At 46.0% G+C, this 16,300-nt stretch overlaps 1 protein-coding gene across 3 annotated transcripts in view; it reads right to left on the bottom strand.

Moving 5' to 3' along the window:
• Positions 1-2,948: 2,948 nt before the first annotated feature.
• Positions 2,949-16,300, bottom strand: part of LOC144737938 (tripartite motif-containing protein 14-like) — a 42,706-nt gene continuing 29,354 nt past the window's right edge. For all 3 annotated transcript variants that reach the window (XM_078620839.1, XM_078620838.1, XM_078620840.1), the window contains 4 exons: positions 13,638-13,871; positions 12,739-12,761; positions 8,484-8,620; positions 2,949-6,393 (listed from right to left, as the gene is read on the bottom strand). In XM_078620839.1, the coding sequence (XP_078476965.1) occupies positions 5,786-6,393; positions 8,484-8,620; positions 12,739-12,761; positions 13,638-13,871 (1,002 nt within the window). In that variant the 3' untranslated portion in view covers positions 2,949-5,785. The remainder of the gene's footprint in view (positions 6,394-8,483; positions 8,621-12,738; positions 12,762-13,637; positions 13,872-16,300) is intronic.

A 16,300-nucleotide genomic window follows, 5' to 3' on the forward strand; every position in this document is an offset into this window, starting at 1 on the left:
CTGCGCCAACTTGAGCAGTTGCTCCAAAACCATCGCATCTTGGCCCTCCTCGTCCATACGAGGGAACGCGGCGTCGGCGAGAGCCAGCAACGCCGTGCGATAGGCGAGCGCGGTCTCCGTGTCCGCCTTCCTCCTCGCATAAAAATGATGGCGACACGCCGAGGGAGGTCCGTAGACCTTGGCCATGAGACCCAGCGCAGCCTTAAGCGTGGAGCGGTCCGACTTCCGTGCGGACGTGAAGGCCGCGAGCGCGTTGTCGTCCAACATGGCAGGCAGTGCCCGCAGCGCTGTAGCGTCGGACCAGGCGGACATCTCCTGATGCGCCAAAAACCTGCGCTGAAATTGGCCCCAATCCCCGCCTTCCGCCTTGAAGGTTGACAATGTGGGAAGGCGCTGTTGAAAGATGAAGTCGTCCTCTGCCTCGTGGTTCCTTCCCGCCGCCCCGTCGGTGTGTAAGATGGCGGCCCCAGTGGCGGGTGTGTGATGGCGGTCCGCAGCGCGCGTCGATGACGTAAGCGGGCGCGCTTGGAGAACCGCCGCCACGTGGTGGTCTCCGTTCCCGCCAAAAGATGGCACAGATGAAATGGCGGGAATCGCCAAGTCATTATGGCGGGAATCTGCGGGGCGACCCTGTAGAATGTCCGCCGCCGTCCCCGCTCCTCCCGACGAGCTGATTTCCGCCAGGATGGACGCGGCGGCGAGCAGCAGCTCCGCCAGGCGGGAGTGTGCCTCCCGGAGCACGGCATCGGTCCCCGGTCGCTCGCCCAGCGCCGTCGGCGGATCCTGCAGCGTGGGCAATTCTTCGTCCTCACCCCCCGATGCCAGCTGGCCCGAGTCGTCAAGGTTATCGCCGCAGTCAATCCCGTGGGTCCGATGAGTCCTCCTTGTATCCATGCTTGGAAGACTGTTTCACTTCTGACGCCAGTTGAAGTATGGGAAATGACGGCAGGAAACTTCTTGACGGGTAACACACTTTTTATTAAAACTTGACTTGTCATGATACAACGTGTGGTCTCTCTTCTTCCGACTACGGTCTCGACACAACGTGTGGTCTCTATTCTTCTGACTACGCACTTCTCTTAACTCGTGTAGACTATATGCCTCTCGCTACACACACACTTCGCTTCGCTCGTGTAGACACTATGTCCCTGGCTACACACTCTTCACTTAGCTCGTGTAGGCCCTATGTCCCTGGCTACACACTCTTCACTTAGCTCGTGTAGACCCTATGTCCCTGGCTACACACTCTTCACTTAGCTCGTGTAGACCCTATGTCCCTGGCTACACACTCTGCATGCTCACACCGCATGCTCACACTGCAGGCTCACACTGCAGTACGCCTCGGGCTACACAGAGTCCCGGTCCCTATAAGACAGCGGGACTAGGTACCGCAGGCCCTATCTCTTCCTCTCCGTCTTCAGTCTTCGCTGGTTACATCTCTCCCTGTTCGCCTGTGTGCATACCCTTATATATCCCGGCTCCCGGGAGACGGAGCGGATGCGGACTTCGACGTGAGCATCGCTCCTTAGCTAACCAATCACGACGCGCTGTTCCTACGATCCCTTCTCCCCCAGCGCGCGTTTCCACCACCCAACCAATCACGCCGCGCTGCCACACGATCACTCCCTCTCCAGCGCGTCACCGGCACACAGCCAATCACTACGCGCTGGCACACGATCCCTATCCCAGCGCGTATCACCACTACACAAAGACAAATAGACCCCGTGTAGCCTTCAACAGACTGTTGGGATAAGTGGTGTTGGTGAGTAGCACATATGAGGACCAGCACGGCACATGAAGGGGTGGGTGGCCAGCACCACATCAGCCGCCTTTGTCTCCCTGGTGGAAGTATGTATACACCACACCAGGTACTCATTTGAGACTGTGTCAACCTAGGGGAGGCCGAGGACCAGTTCAAATAATCATCACTGATGGTGGCCTTGAAGGGGAATCGAACCTTGGTCGCCGGGTTCGTAATTTAGGGCGCTAACCACTACAACACCGCTCCCCACAATTTGTTATACCATTACCAATACCCGCCATTCACCACAAACTGATGGTGATGTCACCATGGCGCCTGTACCAAGCCAGGTGCACTGTAAGGCCACGTGAAGTGTTGAAGGCTCGCTGACAGACGCAGGTGCCATGGGTTGAATGACTGAGATAATGGGAAAATGTATACTGTGCCAACTTGCTGCATTTAAGCCACCCGATGCTCCGCTTGTTGTTGTGAGCATCGCTCCTCTGTTCTCCATTGTTGTTTGAGGGCAACTGCCTCCAACTGTCCAGTAGCATCCTTCACTAGCCTCTTCTATCGAGGCTGATCTTAACACCGCTGGCACCAGTCTTTGGCAAGTCCAATCAGTGTAACATCATCCCGAACTGCATTAGTCCATCTCTTCTCCAGGCCGGGAAATGCTCGTTTAGCCTCTTCTATGTGGTCAAACATAAGTTGTTTGGCCATGCGATGGCTGGGCATTTGGACTACGTGAGTCAGTCAACACAGCCTTACCTGCCAGAGGAGCTCACTGATGAGAATGTGTCCAGATCTTTCGAGGATTTGTGAGCCCCTCACACAATCCAGGCTGGTTAATCCCAGGATGGATTGTTGGCAGTCCAGCTGCATGTTTTTAACCAGTGCATATATTCCAATAAAGGGGTCCACTTTCACAAGCGTAGAGAAGAGAGGGCATGACTGTGGCCGAGAAGACCCGAAGCTTTGTGTGGAGCGACAGAACAGGTAGCTTCCCCACAGCATTATGCAGCTGATGAAAAGATAGTGCCGCCCGGCTAATTCGGAGTGAGACCTCAGCTGTCAAACCGGAGCTGGGCATAAGCACACTGCCGAAGTAGGGAAAACTCTCCACTCTCTCCACAACTGCCCCGTCAAGAATGGGGAGCTGAGGAAGTGGAATGTTTGATGGCACAAAATACTCAGAACCAACGAGTATAGGTGCCTAGTTTTTATGGGGCTGATAGTAAGGCTCCACCTCTTAGTAGCACACTCCAGGTCAAGCAGCAGGGCCTCCAACTCCTTCTCTGAGTGAGCAGCAATCATCAGATTATCAGCATATTTAACATGATTGACCAATAGGGAGGCATCCCTCGACCCCACCGGAGCATCGATCAGCCTCCCATTGTATCTGTACCAGATTGAAATTTCTTTGGTACAGCCATAAAAAGCTTCGCAAACTACGTGATCAAAGATGATGTTAAATAATGTGGGAGCCAAAGGACATCCCTGTCGCACCCCAAGGTGTACTGGGAACAGCTCTGACTCACGGCCATGTAGCTTTACCTGGGCCTGCCCAACATCGTGAAGGTTCTTAATGATTGTGGGCAGAGAGTCAGGGACTCCGAAAGCACGAAGAACAGCCCAGAGCCCAGGCCTCTTAATGGTGTCATAGGCCTTGATCAGGTCAATAAAGCAGAGATGTAGGTCTTGTGGGAATTCCCTACACCTCTGTTGTAGCAAACAGACAGAAAATATGGCATATGTGCAGGACCGCCCTTGCCTGAAACCCCATTGGGGCTCTGCAAGCATCTCCTCAGCGTGCCTGGGAAGGTGATGTTGAATACTATTTGCCAGAGGGAGGCAACTAGAGCATCCTTCCAATCCTGCGGAACCTTTCCTGTGGTCCAGACATTTGTGATGATGTCATGTAGGGCAGTTTGCACACAGATGCCATCCTCCCCCAGCATTTCACTTGGGAGATCGTCTCTGCCCGGCGCTTTTCCTGGTCTCAGACTTTTGATCACTCCTCGTACTTCCACCACAGCTGACACTTCAGCTAACCCCTCAGAAGGGGTGGATACTTTGGCCAATATTTTAGGCACCGCAGCCCTATCAGATTCGTCCCCACCTTGTCCCATGATGTTGTCTGGGCTGAGGAAATTACTCTCCCCCAAGACCACACAGAAATGCTCTCCAAACCTACAGACCTGTTCAAAGGGGTCGGAGATTGGATTGCCGTTCTTTTCCTTAAGGATAGTAATAGGTGAGGTGCTGCAAATTACTTTAATGATGGATTTAGTTATTCTTGATTCGGACTACTGAGGCAGATTCCATCCTGTCAGCAACCCGCAGCCACCACTCATCCTTACAGCACTGCATGGCTCTTCGAATCTCCGAGCTAAGGCTGCGTGCGATAAGCTTTCTCATTCTCTGTTTGATGTTGTAGATGACGGGAGTCAGCCTGTCGTTTTCTCTCAACCAGCTGGAACACCTCCTTCTTCAGCTGGGGTCTCTGGGGAGGTGTGGACTACATACCCAATGTAGCCATTGCAGCTGCATGAGCCACAGTCATGAACCTCACCCATATCCCCTCCGCATCAGGATGGGGGATGCTGCCAACCCCAGCTGCAAGTGATGTTGAAATTGCTGCTAGCAAACTATCCTCAGCTAGCTGATACCAGGCCACTGTGTGTGTGAATGGGTTCCACCACTGGAGTAGAAGAATGGCAGGCACATCCTACAAATTACAAACCGATGGTCAGTGGGCAGATCAGCTCCACGGTAGGCCCTATATAGTCCAGCAGATGTTCTTGCTTGGACCCGGCGTGCATCCATAATGTTGTGTGGATGCGCCAATTCCAGAACAGGGTGTTGGCAATTACAAGCCCATCGGCTGCGCAGATGTCTAGCAGCCTCTTCGTGTTAATATTGAGCTGATCTGGCCTATGCCTTCGGATCACTCCAATCTAGGTGTCTGCATCATGACCCACTCAGGCATTAAAGTTACCCAACAGAAAGACTCTATCCTGAGGGGGCACTTTAGCTAGCACCTGGGATAGGAGGTTAAACAAGGCATCTGACTCATTGGCATTGTCTGCATCTCTCTACTGATGCTCATCTTTGGTGGGGGCGTAAGCAACCATTCCCATTGCTCACCTCTTGTTGATGGGGAGGTGAGTCCACTGTAGCCTGTAACTTACAGCTTCTTAGACACCACCGCGATGCTCCCACACCCCCTTCATTATTTTGTTCAAAAGAAGTGGCACTCCCTGTTGTTTGGCAGTTTCCTACCCCGAGTGGAGAACTGTCCACCCCTCATGATGATTGAAGCCAGAACCTGTATTTCAGAGGTCCAGGCAGTACTGGTCAATTTCATGACAGAGGAGAGGGAGCCACACCTCCACAACCAAACATTCCATTAGGTCCACAAACACATATAATTGTGCCTGGGAACCGAGATTCCAACCATATGAGTACAACTTCCCACGTAGATATATGAGGCTCTGTATGACGCCATGAGTTTATATTTGAGTCTATTGTTTTCTATGTGAGTATATGGGTATCTATGCGAGTCTATGGGTATCTATATGATTATATCGGTATCTATGTGAGTCTATTGATTTCTACATTAATCTGTGGTTATTTATGCAAGCATATGGGTCTATATTTGAGTCTATTAATTTATATGTGACTCTGTGGGTATCTATGTGAGTATATTGGTTTATGTAAATCTCTGGTTATCTATATTAGTCTGTAGATTTGTACGTGAATATGTGGGTACGTATACAAGTCTATGAGTATATATGCGAGTCTATGGGTATCTATGTGAATATGTGGGAATCGATAGGTCGATATTTGAGTCTATTTATATTTAACTGAGTCTGTAGATAGTTATGTGAGTCTATAGAAATCTATGTCCACGGTGAAGTGAACAGTGCACATCTATGACAGTAATCAACCAGGAGAGCAACAGTGCCTGAACGATTAACCTACACAGCAAGGCTCACAGAGCGCTCTCATGCTGGGTCCACGTCACCTCTCCCGAGAAGCCTAGCAGAGGCCGGCACAAGAGCGTGGACACGAGGCTATTGTGATGCTGCCGTCTAGCACTTTGAACGCAGGGAAGAGTGGAGTATAGAACTGTTCGAAACAGAAGGTGTGCAAGTGGACCCGTGCCTGTGAAACATCATAGAATGACAGTCGGTACATGTCACAGTCCAGCAGAATGCCCACCCTGTCGATGTGGCAGATGCTACGGCCACCATCGCAGCTGATTTCAATGTCGGTTTGCTCTGCATCATGAAAGGCACTCAGGTTGCCATCGTCCTCGTCATCATCATCGTCTGTGTATTCGATGCACCACGACTCGGCATTTTCGCCCAGCTCTGCATCGCTGGTTTTGCCCCTCCGCTCCATCGACCCGCAGCAGATGCCCACGCACCACCCGTCGCACTCGCTTACGTCCACCTCCCAGTAGTGCAACCCAGAAATGTAGCCCTCCTCACACAGCGCCTGCCTCCAGTAGGAGAACGCCTCACAGCCCTCCGTCACGTCCCGCCGCCTCCTAAGGGGCCGAGACAGACTCAGGGCCTTGCCACCGTCGTCTGCGTCCAGTTGGTAGTGGAGCGAATCTTCATCAAGGGTTGGGCTCCTGAAATCTTCTCGGACGAAGAACGCACACGGAAAGGACAGTGGTTAGTCATCGGCTCCCTTAGCTGGTGGACTGCTCATGCTGTTGTTGATACAATGACAAACACGGGTGCTGGAGGCTCCCAAACAACTGAGCTGCCACCGTTCAGATCTTGGGTTTAAGTCGAGGTTTCAGCTGCCGGTGGTTACACTGGGTACTCAGGGGTTTATGACTATGGTCAAAGTGCGATCGCCAAAAAACATAACCGTTGGGTTGGGTTGTCTCGTAACTATATACACAAGGACAGCGTGTACATCATCAAAGCGTGTTTGTTTGCATGTTTTACCACAAACAGGATGTGTGAGCCATGCAGACTCGATGATTCCTTGCAAAAGGTGTGTCTATTTGGTGTTTGAACATCTTAACACCTCCTGTATTATTATTCTGTTTTACAGAAAGGGTAATAATGCTTATAATTTTTATCATCACACAAACTGATAAATTATCACTCCATCTCCATGGAAGAGTGCCCTTTTAGGTGCATTTCCACCTTGGGCTGCAATTTTGTCTCTTAGTCTGCAACATCACCCATCGGTCCCGCTAGTAGACGTTAACTGCCCAAAGCCCAAACCCACTTAAAGTTTCCCAGCCAAGTCAAGATGATACCACTAACCTTTGCATTTGTCCTCTGTAATGCGTACGGCACTCTTTTTGTCTCTCAGTGCAATTCTATGCATGCGACCTCTCCACGCTCATTTGCGCCCCTTTTGAGTGTCCATTCGGGTTGTCTACCAGCGTCCACCCCCACCCGCCACATGTGATTCGGTGTGTGTCACAGCAAATCGTGTACGTGCTGACGGAACACCCCTCTCCCCGCTGTAGCTCGCCTGGATCACTGCCGCCCGTTCTCTTGCGCTTCTTCACTTTTATGCTGTCATTCGTTCCCAAACTCTGAATCCGTAGGCGGTAGCAGCTTTCCTTTGTTTTTCGATGACGTGGCCACATAGACATAGTCACATTTATTAATGTGAGATTCGTGTTTTACGCATCTGGTACCTCCCTTCACTTAAACATTTCCATTTGCGGAATAGCTGATTGCACTTTCCATGTTCAGTCAGCACGCGATATGGGCATCCCACTTCCCCCGCATGGCAGTGAGTCTTCGGATAGCAGGAGGGTGGTTAGAGCCTCAACACCTCTTCTACATTGCCCATTCTCGTCCTCTTCCCTCCTCCTCACCTCTCCACTCATTCCTGTGCCTCCCCTGTAGTCCCTTTTGTGATCCCCTAAATAGACCCTCTGTAGTTGCTGTCACTCTTTCCTCAATACCTAGTAGCCCGCTACTACACCATTCCATTCTGTGTCACCGTGTTGTAAGCCATGTTCATCAAGCGCCTGGCGTGAAGGTGCTATATAAATATATGTGTACAATTAGATTATATCGTCAGATGTACCACTTATTAGCGTTTTCATCGTTATCAAAATATATAACAGGAACGGTGGGTGAGTGATTCAGTGAGTGGGTGAGTGAGTTATTTAGTGGGTGAGTGAATGAGTGGGTGAGTGAGTGGGTGGGTAGGTGAACGAGTGGGTGGGTGAGTGAGTGAAGTGGGTGAGTGAATGGGTAAATTGGCCTTTACCATCAGCCTAGTTATGGCCTTTTGCCCTCTGCAGGTTCTGTTTATTTCCTGGCTTTCCATACACAGCGGCGCATTGGTGGGATCTACGTATTAAATGCATAACTTTACAATTTTAAATTATTATTAATTATATTATTATTAAGTGTGTTCTCTATTCCACAACTTTGACGCTAGAAAAAAAATCCCCTGTATAGCCTGTAGCAGTCTGCAGGGCCCAGTGTTGTTATTGAGCAGCACTGAGGGGGTGGTTGGCTATCACCAGACCCGGGCACAATTGTCTCCCCAGCGGCGATGTTTACTACACACCACACCAGGTACTCATTTGAGGCTGAGTTGAGCTGGGGTGGGGGCCCAGGACCGGTTCATATAATCATCACTGGTGTTGGTGGCTATGAGTGGGAATTGAACTTGGGTCACCTGGTTCGCAACGCAGCCACTTGTTAACCACTGCGCCACCGCACGCATCACACATTCTTACTTCTGAGCATCGCGTTTTCTGTCTTCCAATTGGAGATTCTGGAGGAGAGACTCTGCAGCAGGCCACGCAAGGACGAAAAGAGGTCTCTCGTCACGATGTTGTCATTTGGTGGGTTCTTCATCATCGCGGCCGTTATCCTGAACGTGGAAGAAACAAATAAGGAATGAGAATATCGTGGATCTATGGGAAAACCTTTGTTGGCCAGTATCAAGATGATTACAAAGAATAGGTTTGCAATACCATTTCCGGGAAGAATAAGAATAATGATACAGGAGTTGTGTTAAGATGTTCAAACACTAAATAGAGACATCCATTATTGCAAGGCATCATCACGTCTGCGTGAACCACACATCACGCGTGTTGTAAAACATGAAAACAAACGTTCACTGATAATAATAACAATGTATGCATTGTCTTAAAAATGTATTGGTCTGCACCAGAGCAAACCTCCTGGACGAATCCTATGAGGTATAAATCTCTTTTTCACAGATGTCCAGTAGGCACGGGTAAAAATGTTATAACAATACAAAAAAAACATGATCGTAGTGAAAGTACGAAAAAGGTAAAAAATAGAAAATTCAATTTCGATTTAAAGCTTTCGTGACTGCAGGGATTCATCTTATTGGTTCTTTCGGTAAAGTCCTCAGGTGAAGACCAGGTCTGTCGGGGAGACAACGTCTGAATGAAACACCACTTGGAGCGTATATTTAAGCTGGGTTGGAAGGGGGGAAGGGCGCCTTGACAAAATAATTTGCATATCAAGATGAATTTAGCATATTTATGGGAAATGCAGGTACGTGATTAGTGCTACTTGTGAAATGCGTAGGAGGTGGGCGGGGGGTTTTCAAAGTCATATTATGCCCGTGCATTATGCAGGATTAGCAGCATCAAAGAGAGGGGATAGGGGTAGCATTAGTAAAGGGAAGGAATGTTAATAGTATGTAGTTGCAGTAACTAAACAACCACGTAAAAAACTAAAGTATAAACTACATAGTATCATCAGTATACTAAATAAGCTACTAACAGTAAGTAATACATTACAATTCTATGTCGCAAAAAAATATAATCTGCTTCCAGCTAAACTGTTTTCTTTCACATCACACGGGTCTACCCCATACTATATGCTGCCATAGACAAACCCAACATTAAATTATATACTGTATTACTATACACCACCATATACCTTCGAATAATACATAGTGTAAAATTACACTATGTATTATTCTATCCACCCTACTGTATATCACACTGCTGTATATTCACTATACAATTACGATACTATGTATTGCCTTACACATTGTATAAAACATTACAATTTTATACTATTTGTTATTATTATACAATTTGCTATGCACTATACCATTGACCGTCGAGTGAAAGATACTAAGAGGAAGCAACGGAATATGTCAATGGAAGAGTGGTAGAAGGAGACTTGCAGTGGAGGAAAGAATCCATTCCCTGCGGAGAATACAATATATATAGTCATGCCAGTGAGTGGACTGCGGTCTGAAAGTCACCGTAAACGTGAACACAATCAGTTAAGATCCGAAATGGTTTATTACGTCCTTCCAATGATTGCTGAGCCAGAATCCATCTTCTCGGTTGAAATTGTCTCTGTGTTTGTATTTGTGGATCGCCTCATGAACAATGGGCTCCCCCCTATCTCCGGTTGTAGCCAACGTGTTCATGGAGAAATTTGAGACTGACGCCATCCAGACTGCCACTCTACGCCCGACCTTATGGAAGAGGTACGTAGATGACAATTTTGTAATCTGACCACATGGCCGGCCTGCTCTAGACCAATTTCTCGACCACATCAATTCACCATGGAAGTAGAAAAAGATGGAAAGCTACCCTTTTTGGATGTCCTAATTAAAAGGAGACCTGATGGTTCAATGAGTCACTCTGTCTACAGGAAAGCCACCCATACAGATGCTTACCTAAAACCGGATTCCCACCACCATCCATCCCAGAATAATTCCCGCATCAAGACTCTATACCATAGAGCCCAATGCATTTCCGACCAGGAACACATTGCCAGTGAACTCAAACACGTACGCCATGCTCTTAAGGCTAATGGTTACTCCGACTACACAATCCGCAACGCCATCACTCCAACCATCAAGAAAGATCCTGTTGAGGAGCCTTTCAAAACCATCACCTTACCCTACATTGCTGGGGTCACAAAAAAGATCTCTAAAATCCTGATTAAACACAAGATCCAGGTCCGATTCAGCACAGTACATAAAATCCGTGATCTGGTCCCGTCTGTAAAAGATGTGGTTCCAGACATACAGTACCCTGGCGTCTGGACATGAAGCAGTCCTGAAACACGGCAGGACAAACACCTCAGCCGTGGCAGATCACTGTTACAATTCAGTGGGCTCACATGACGTTGACTTCTCCAAGACAGAGGTTCTCTGCAAGCCATCTGGGTACCATGAGAGATTCGTTCATGAGGCGATCCACATATACAAACACGGAGACAATTTCAACCGAGAAGATGGATTCTGGCTCAGCAATCATTGGAAGGACGTAATAAACCATTTCGGATCTTAACTGATTGTGTTCACGTTTACGGTGACTTTCAGACCGCAGTCCACTCACTGACATTGACTATATATCTTGTATTCTCCGCAGGGAATGGATTCTTTGCTCTGCTGCAAGCTTCCTACTACCACTCTCCCATTGACATATTTCGTTGCTTCCTCTTAGTACCTTTCACGCGACGGTCAATGGTATAGTGTATAGCATATTGTATAATAATAAATAGTATAAATTGTAATGCTTAATACAATGTATAAGGTAATATACAGTATCGTAATTGTATAGTGAATATACAGCAATGTGGTATACAGTAGGGTGGGTAGAATACTACTTAGTGTAATATTACACTATGTATTAGTATAGGTTGGTGTATAATAATACAGTATATAATTTAATGTTGGGTTTGTCTATGGCAGCATATAGTACGGGGTAGACCCGTGTGATGTAAAAGAAAAAAGTTTAGCTGGAAGCATATTATACATATTTTTTGCGACATAGAATTGTAATGTATTACTTACTGTTAGTAGCTCAGCTTATTGGAGAGTATATTTAGTATACTGATGATACTATGTCGTTTATACTTTAGTTTTTTACGTGGTTGTTTAGTTACTGCAGCTACATACTATTAACATTCCTTCCCTTTATTAATGCTACCCCTATCCCCTCCCTTTGATGCTGCTAATCCTGCATAATGCACGGGCATAATATGACTTTGAAAACCCCCCGCCCACCTCCTACGCATTTCACAAGTAAAACTAATCACATACCTGCATTTCCCATAAATATGCTAAATTCCTCTTGATATACAAATTATTTTGTCAAGGCGCCCTTCCCCCCTTCCAACCCAACTTAAATATACGCTCCAAGCGTGGTGGTGTTTCATTCAGACGCTGTCTCCCCGACAGACCTGGTCTTCACCTGAGGACGGCTGCTTGCGTTGTGGCCGAAACGTCGTGAGAATTATTTTATTATGTTTTATTTTTATTATTTTGTTACTTCCCTTCTACGTGACTTTACCGAAAGAACCAAGAAGATGAATAGAAAATTACCCAAACACATACAAATAACACAAAACCAACTCGCTTTAACCAGAAAAATTCCACTGAGGTAATAACTTATTTTTTTCAAGCTACCTGGACACACATGATAACTCAAAAAAGTGGCTTACAAATTTGACGGTTATAGCAGCAAAATTAATCTAAATAGCCTAGATGCATGTTTCTAAATGTGGAGGGAAAATCCGGAGGAGCCGGAGAAAAAAGCCACGCAACCACCAGGACAGAGAGAGACATGCAGACTCCTAATATACAGCGGCAGGCGTCAGGGTCGGTACTATCACGATCATGATGACAAATAAAATATGTCAATAATGCAGTCTCCTTCATGACAATGCCATAAAGGAAACTGTAGCTCTGGTATAGGCCAATCAGTTCCCAGGACAATGCGTAGATTATTCTTATTGCAGTTTGTTTGCATATTTCACTACAATCATGATGTGCGGGTGAACACAAACTTGATGATGGCTTTGCGATCGTAGGTGTCTCGACATATTAACACAACTCCGGTGTTATCATTGCGGGGACGGGTAAAGTGAGCATATCATGTTTTCATCATCGTGGTAACAGTAAAACATGGATTTTGAATGTTCAATTAAACTGGGATTGGGGAGTTGAGTGGTGGTGGAGTGACGTGAAGGTGCGTGACCTACCTTCTCTCCAACTCACCGCTCACCTGCGACAGAGGGACAGGGGGCGCACGCGTGAGACATCCATTGGTAAGCTGGTCACCATCTCAGGGTAACCTCATCTCATGTTGATATACGGGGTGTCCCAAAATGAATGCTACACCAAAAAAAACGTTTAATATCTGTATTGTCATTGGAGATGCTGATATGAATAAAATTTGAATGCTGCAAGTAATAGACGTTTACGTTTTAGTTTATTTAATTTGTTATGGTTTTGATTAGATATGCTCGAAATATTAATATACTTGTATATGTCGCCCATCGTTCAGAAAAAATATATTTTAAAACACAGCTGTAGGCATGCATGATGACTCATGATTAACAATACCATGTTTAAGCTATTCCAGGTCAGTTGGTTTGCGAGTCTAAAACTTTACTTTAAAAACTGAAATACAAACAATGATTTTAAGTCGAAAATAGGGTTTCTCCTTAAACAAAAAGAAAGCATACGTGTTAAACTAAATAAATTAGTTCGTCAATCTAGATGATGTAAAGGTGCATCGTAGCCCTCAGTGGCTTCCGAATATCAGAAGGAAGAGTATTCCAGATGGCCGCAGAAGTAGCGTGTTTAAAAATGCCACGCAATGAAGTGGTGACCGTTTTTGTTCGACGGCTGAGCCAATAGCCGGCGCTGCCACTGCTGCTGCAAGGATGACAGGAGTTTGCGTGATGGTGGTATCCAGCTCCGCGACGAGATCACTAAAAGTATTGCGTGGTTCATTCGTGGCAGGCACTTTGTGTGTATCATGAGTGCGACCTTATAACACTCTATTCGTTCAGCAACCGGAAGCCAATGCAGCAGCAGTATCAGAAGGTGCTATTGACGATTTCCACACTACTGGTGCCCTCTGTTCTCCACGTACCTGGATAGCCCGCACGTGATTAGTTTCCTGCAAAGCCGCCTGCGCCTCTTTGGTGACAGCAACCATCTCAGCGACCATCATCTCCCGGGGCGCCATCTGGCCACGGATTAGGCCCAATAGTTTACTCTGCTCTGCATGCGCCAACTGCTTGAGCGTGGCCCTTTCTTCCTCGAGGAACTTAATTGCAGCGTTAAAAGCGTCGTCTATGGATTTGTCAAAAGCTGTCGACGTTCCCTGAAATGGGACGAATATATAATTTTCGCGTGAAAATATTATAGTTGTAGCTACAAGTACCACCGCTGCATGGATAAGCATGATCCACGTGAGTTGCGAGCTGTCATTCGTCCAAAGTTCGCCACATGGATGAGAGTGTGTTTTGGCAGAGGAAAAGGGGCATTGCAAATGTTGTGGGGGATTTTACTCTCCAACAAGTAATGAATTGGCACGATTTATTGGCATGACATACCATCATAATAATTATAGTAGTAGGTTTTTACCCTTTTAAACTGGTACAAAACTGACACCTTTATTCAAGGCATCATGTTTGCAATGACCACAACACAAGTAGTCAAAAAAGCAAACAAAAAGAAGCAACTCTGATAATGATAATAATATGCACTGTCCTTGAAGTTGATTGGTCCACACCTGAGACGGATTTCTTTAGAGCCTCGTCTCCATTGGTGTTGGACCAGATGACACCAGAAGGCGTACAACTCAAGCACAGTGCAATATCAGAGTATTGAGAGCTCGGGGTAAGCATTTATACTATGAGATCTCTTTTACCAGTGGCAATGGGGACTAGGCTCTAAAGAAAGCCGTCTCAGGTGTGGACCAATCAACTTCAAGGACAGTGCATATTATTATCATTATCAGAGTTGCTTCTTTTTGTTTGCTTTTTTGACTACTTGTGTTGTGGTCATTGCAAACATGATGCCTTGAATAAAGGTATCAGTTTTGTATCAGTTTAAAATGGTAAAAACCTACTACTATATTTTGCCACTGGTAAAAGAGATCTCATAGTGTAAACTTCATAATAATTGGCTATGTCGGGTGGTGGCCGGTTTGATATCGACATTAAGTGGAATCGGTATTAATGTTCTGAATCAAAAGGCAGCACGAAAATGAGCATGTGAGGTGTTGATCTAAACAAAGGAATTCGTGGAGGAAAGACAAAATTACGCAAGAATAGGCTTTACTGTTTCTGACAAGAATACGAAAGGTGTTAGATGTTCAAACATATTTTTGATAGCTCAACCAAATGGCTTATTATCAGGTGGAAATTTAAATCAGCAGTCAAATAATCTAAATGCGTGACATTGATTCTAAATGTGTACGGAAAAAATGGAGGACCTGGAGACAAATCCGCACAACAACCACGGGGAGAGAGAGAGACAATCAAACTCAAAATATACAGCAACAGGCATCGTCAGGGTCGGAATCAAACCCACAACCTACTGCATACGAGGCGTGGGAGATAACATCTCCAAGCCACGAGGGCACCCAAAAACCAAAATGGACACCGACTATCACTTCAAGGCCTCATCAGGTCTGCATTAACCAAATACCATGCTTGTGGTAAAACATGCAAACAAAACTGCATTGATTATAATGTAGGCATTCTCCTTGGAACTGATTGGCTTGCAACCAGTATCAAGATGTTTCAAGATAACCATCAGATGTATCAAGGTGATCATCCTGATAGTGGTGTACGACAATCAGTGATACTGGTAAATAAGGAGTGCCGGTGTTATACCAGAGTATAACGCCAAAAGGCGAACAGCACGATGACAATGCAAATATCAAAGTATCAATAGCCCGGGTTGAGCAGCTACATCTGTGGTACCCTTTTTGTCCAATATAACTGACTTTTTTTCTGTTTCAAAGCTAGTGCAAATGTTACTATCAAAGCACGTTTGTTTTTATGTTTTACCACAAGTGTGATGTTGTGGTTGGTGCAGACTTGATCATGCCTTGTCGTGATAATCCACGATGTATCACGATTTTTGTTCCTGGGTAGTAAGTGTTATTTTCTATCTTAATTTTGGAGCTTTCGTGACTGCAGGAATTACTCTTTGGTTCTTTCGGTAAAGTCACGTATAAAGATAAAATAATAAATTAAATAATAGCATACGACGTTTCGATTGCAACACAAGCAATCATCATCAGGTATAAATGAAATAGCAACAAAAATCTAACCAGAAAACTATAGACAGACATATAAGCAGACAGATATCACCAAGATACATAGAGAGAGAGAGCAACACATCGGCACACAGAGAGAGAAAGTCTCTGTGACGAAGCCTTAAATAGAAAGAGGGGGCGGGGGCGGAGAGGAGGGGGTTAGAGAAAAAATTAGCATGTCAATGGGTAGGATGACGGGTGGTAAAGTAAGCAAGTTTGAAAATTAGGAGAACGGGAGAGAGACACATTAAATTTAAAAACCTAGCAAAATATCGAAATGTAATGTAATGCAACACATAGAGTCGGTCAACACATAATTAACGCATAGCCTGGTCGATTACGTATTTCAAAGATTGCTAAGTTAGAATTTAAGTGTGAAAATTACAAACAGAGAAAAAACACAAAACACGAGGAACGGAGACACACAGACAGAGCAGAACATAAGAATGACAAAAAACGAGTGAAAACAGAAAAAGTACACT

Source organism: Lampetra planeri, chromosome 75, assembly GCF_965212315.1.
Source record: "Lampetra planeri chromosome 75, kcLamPlan1.2.h2, whole genome shotgun sequence".
NCBI classification, from domain to species: Eukaryota; Metazoa; Chordata; class Hyperoartia; order Petromyzontiformes; family Petromyzontidae; genus Lampetra; species Lampetra planeri.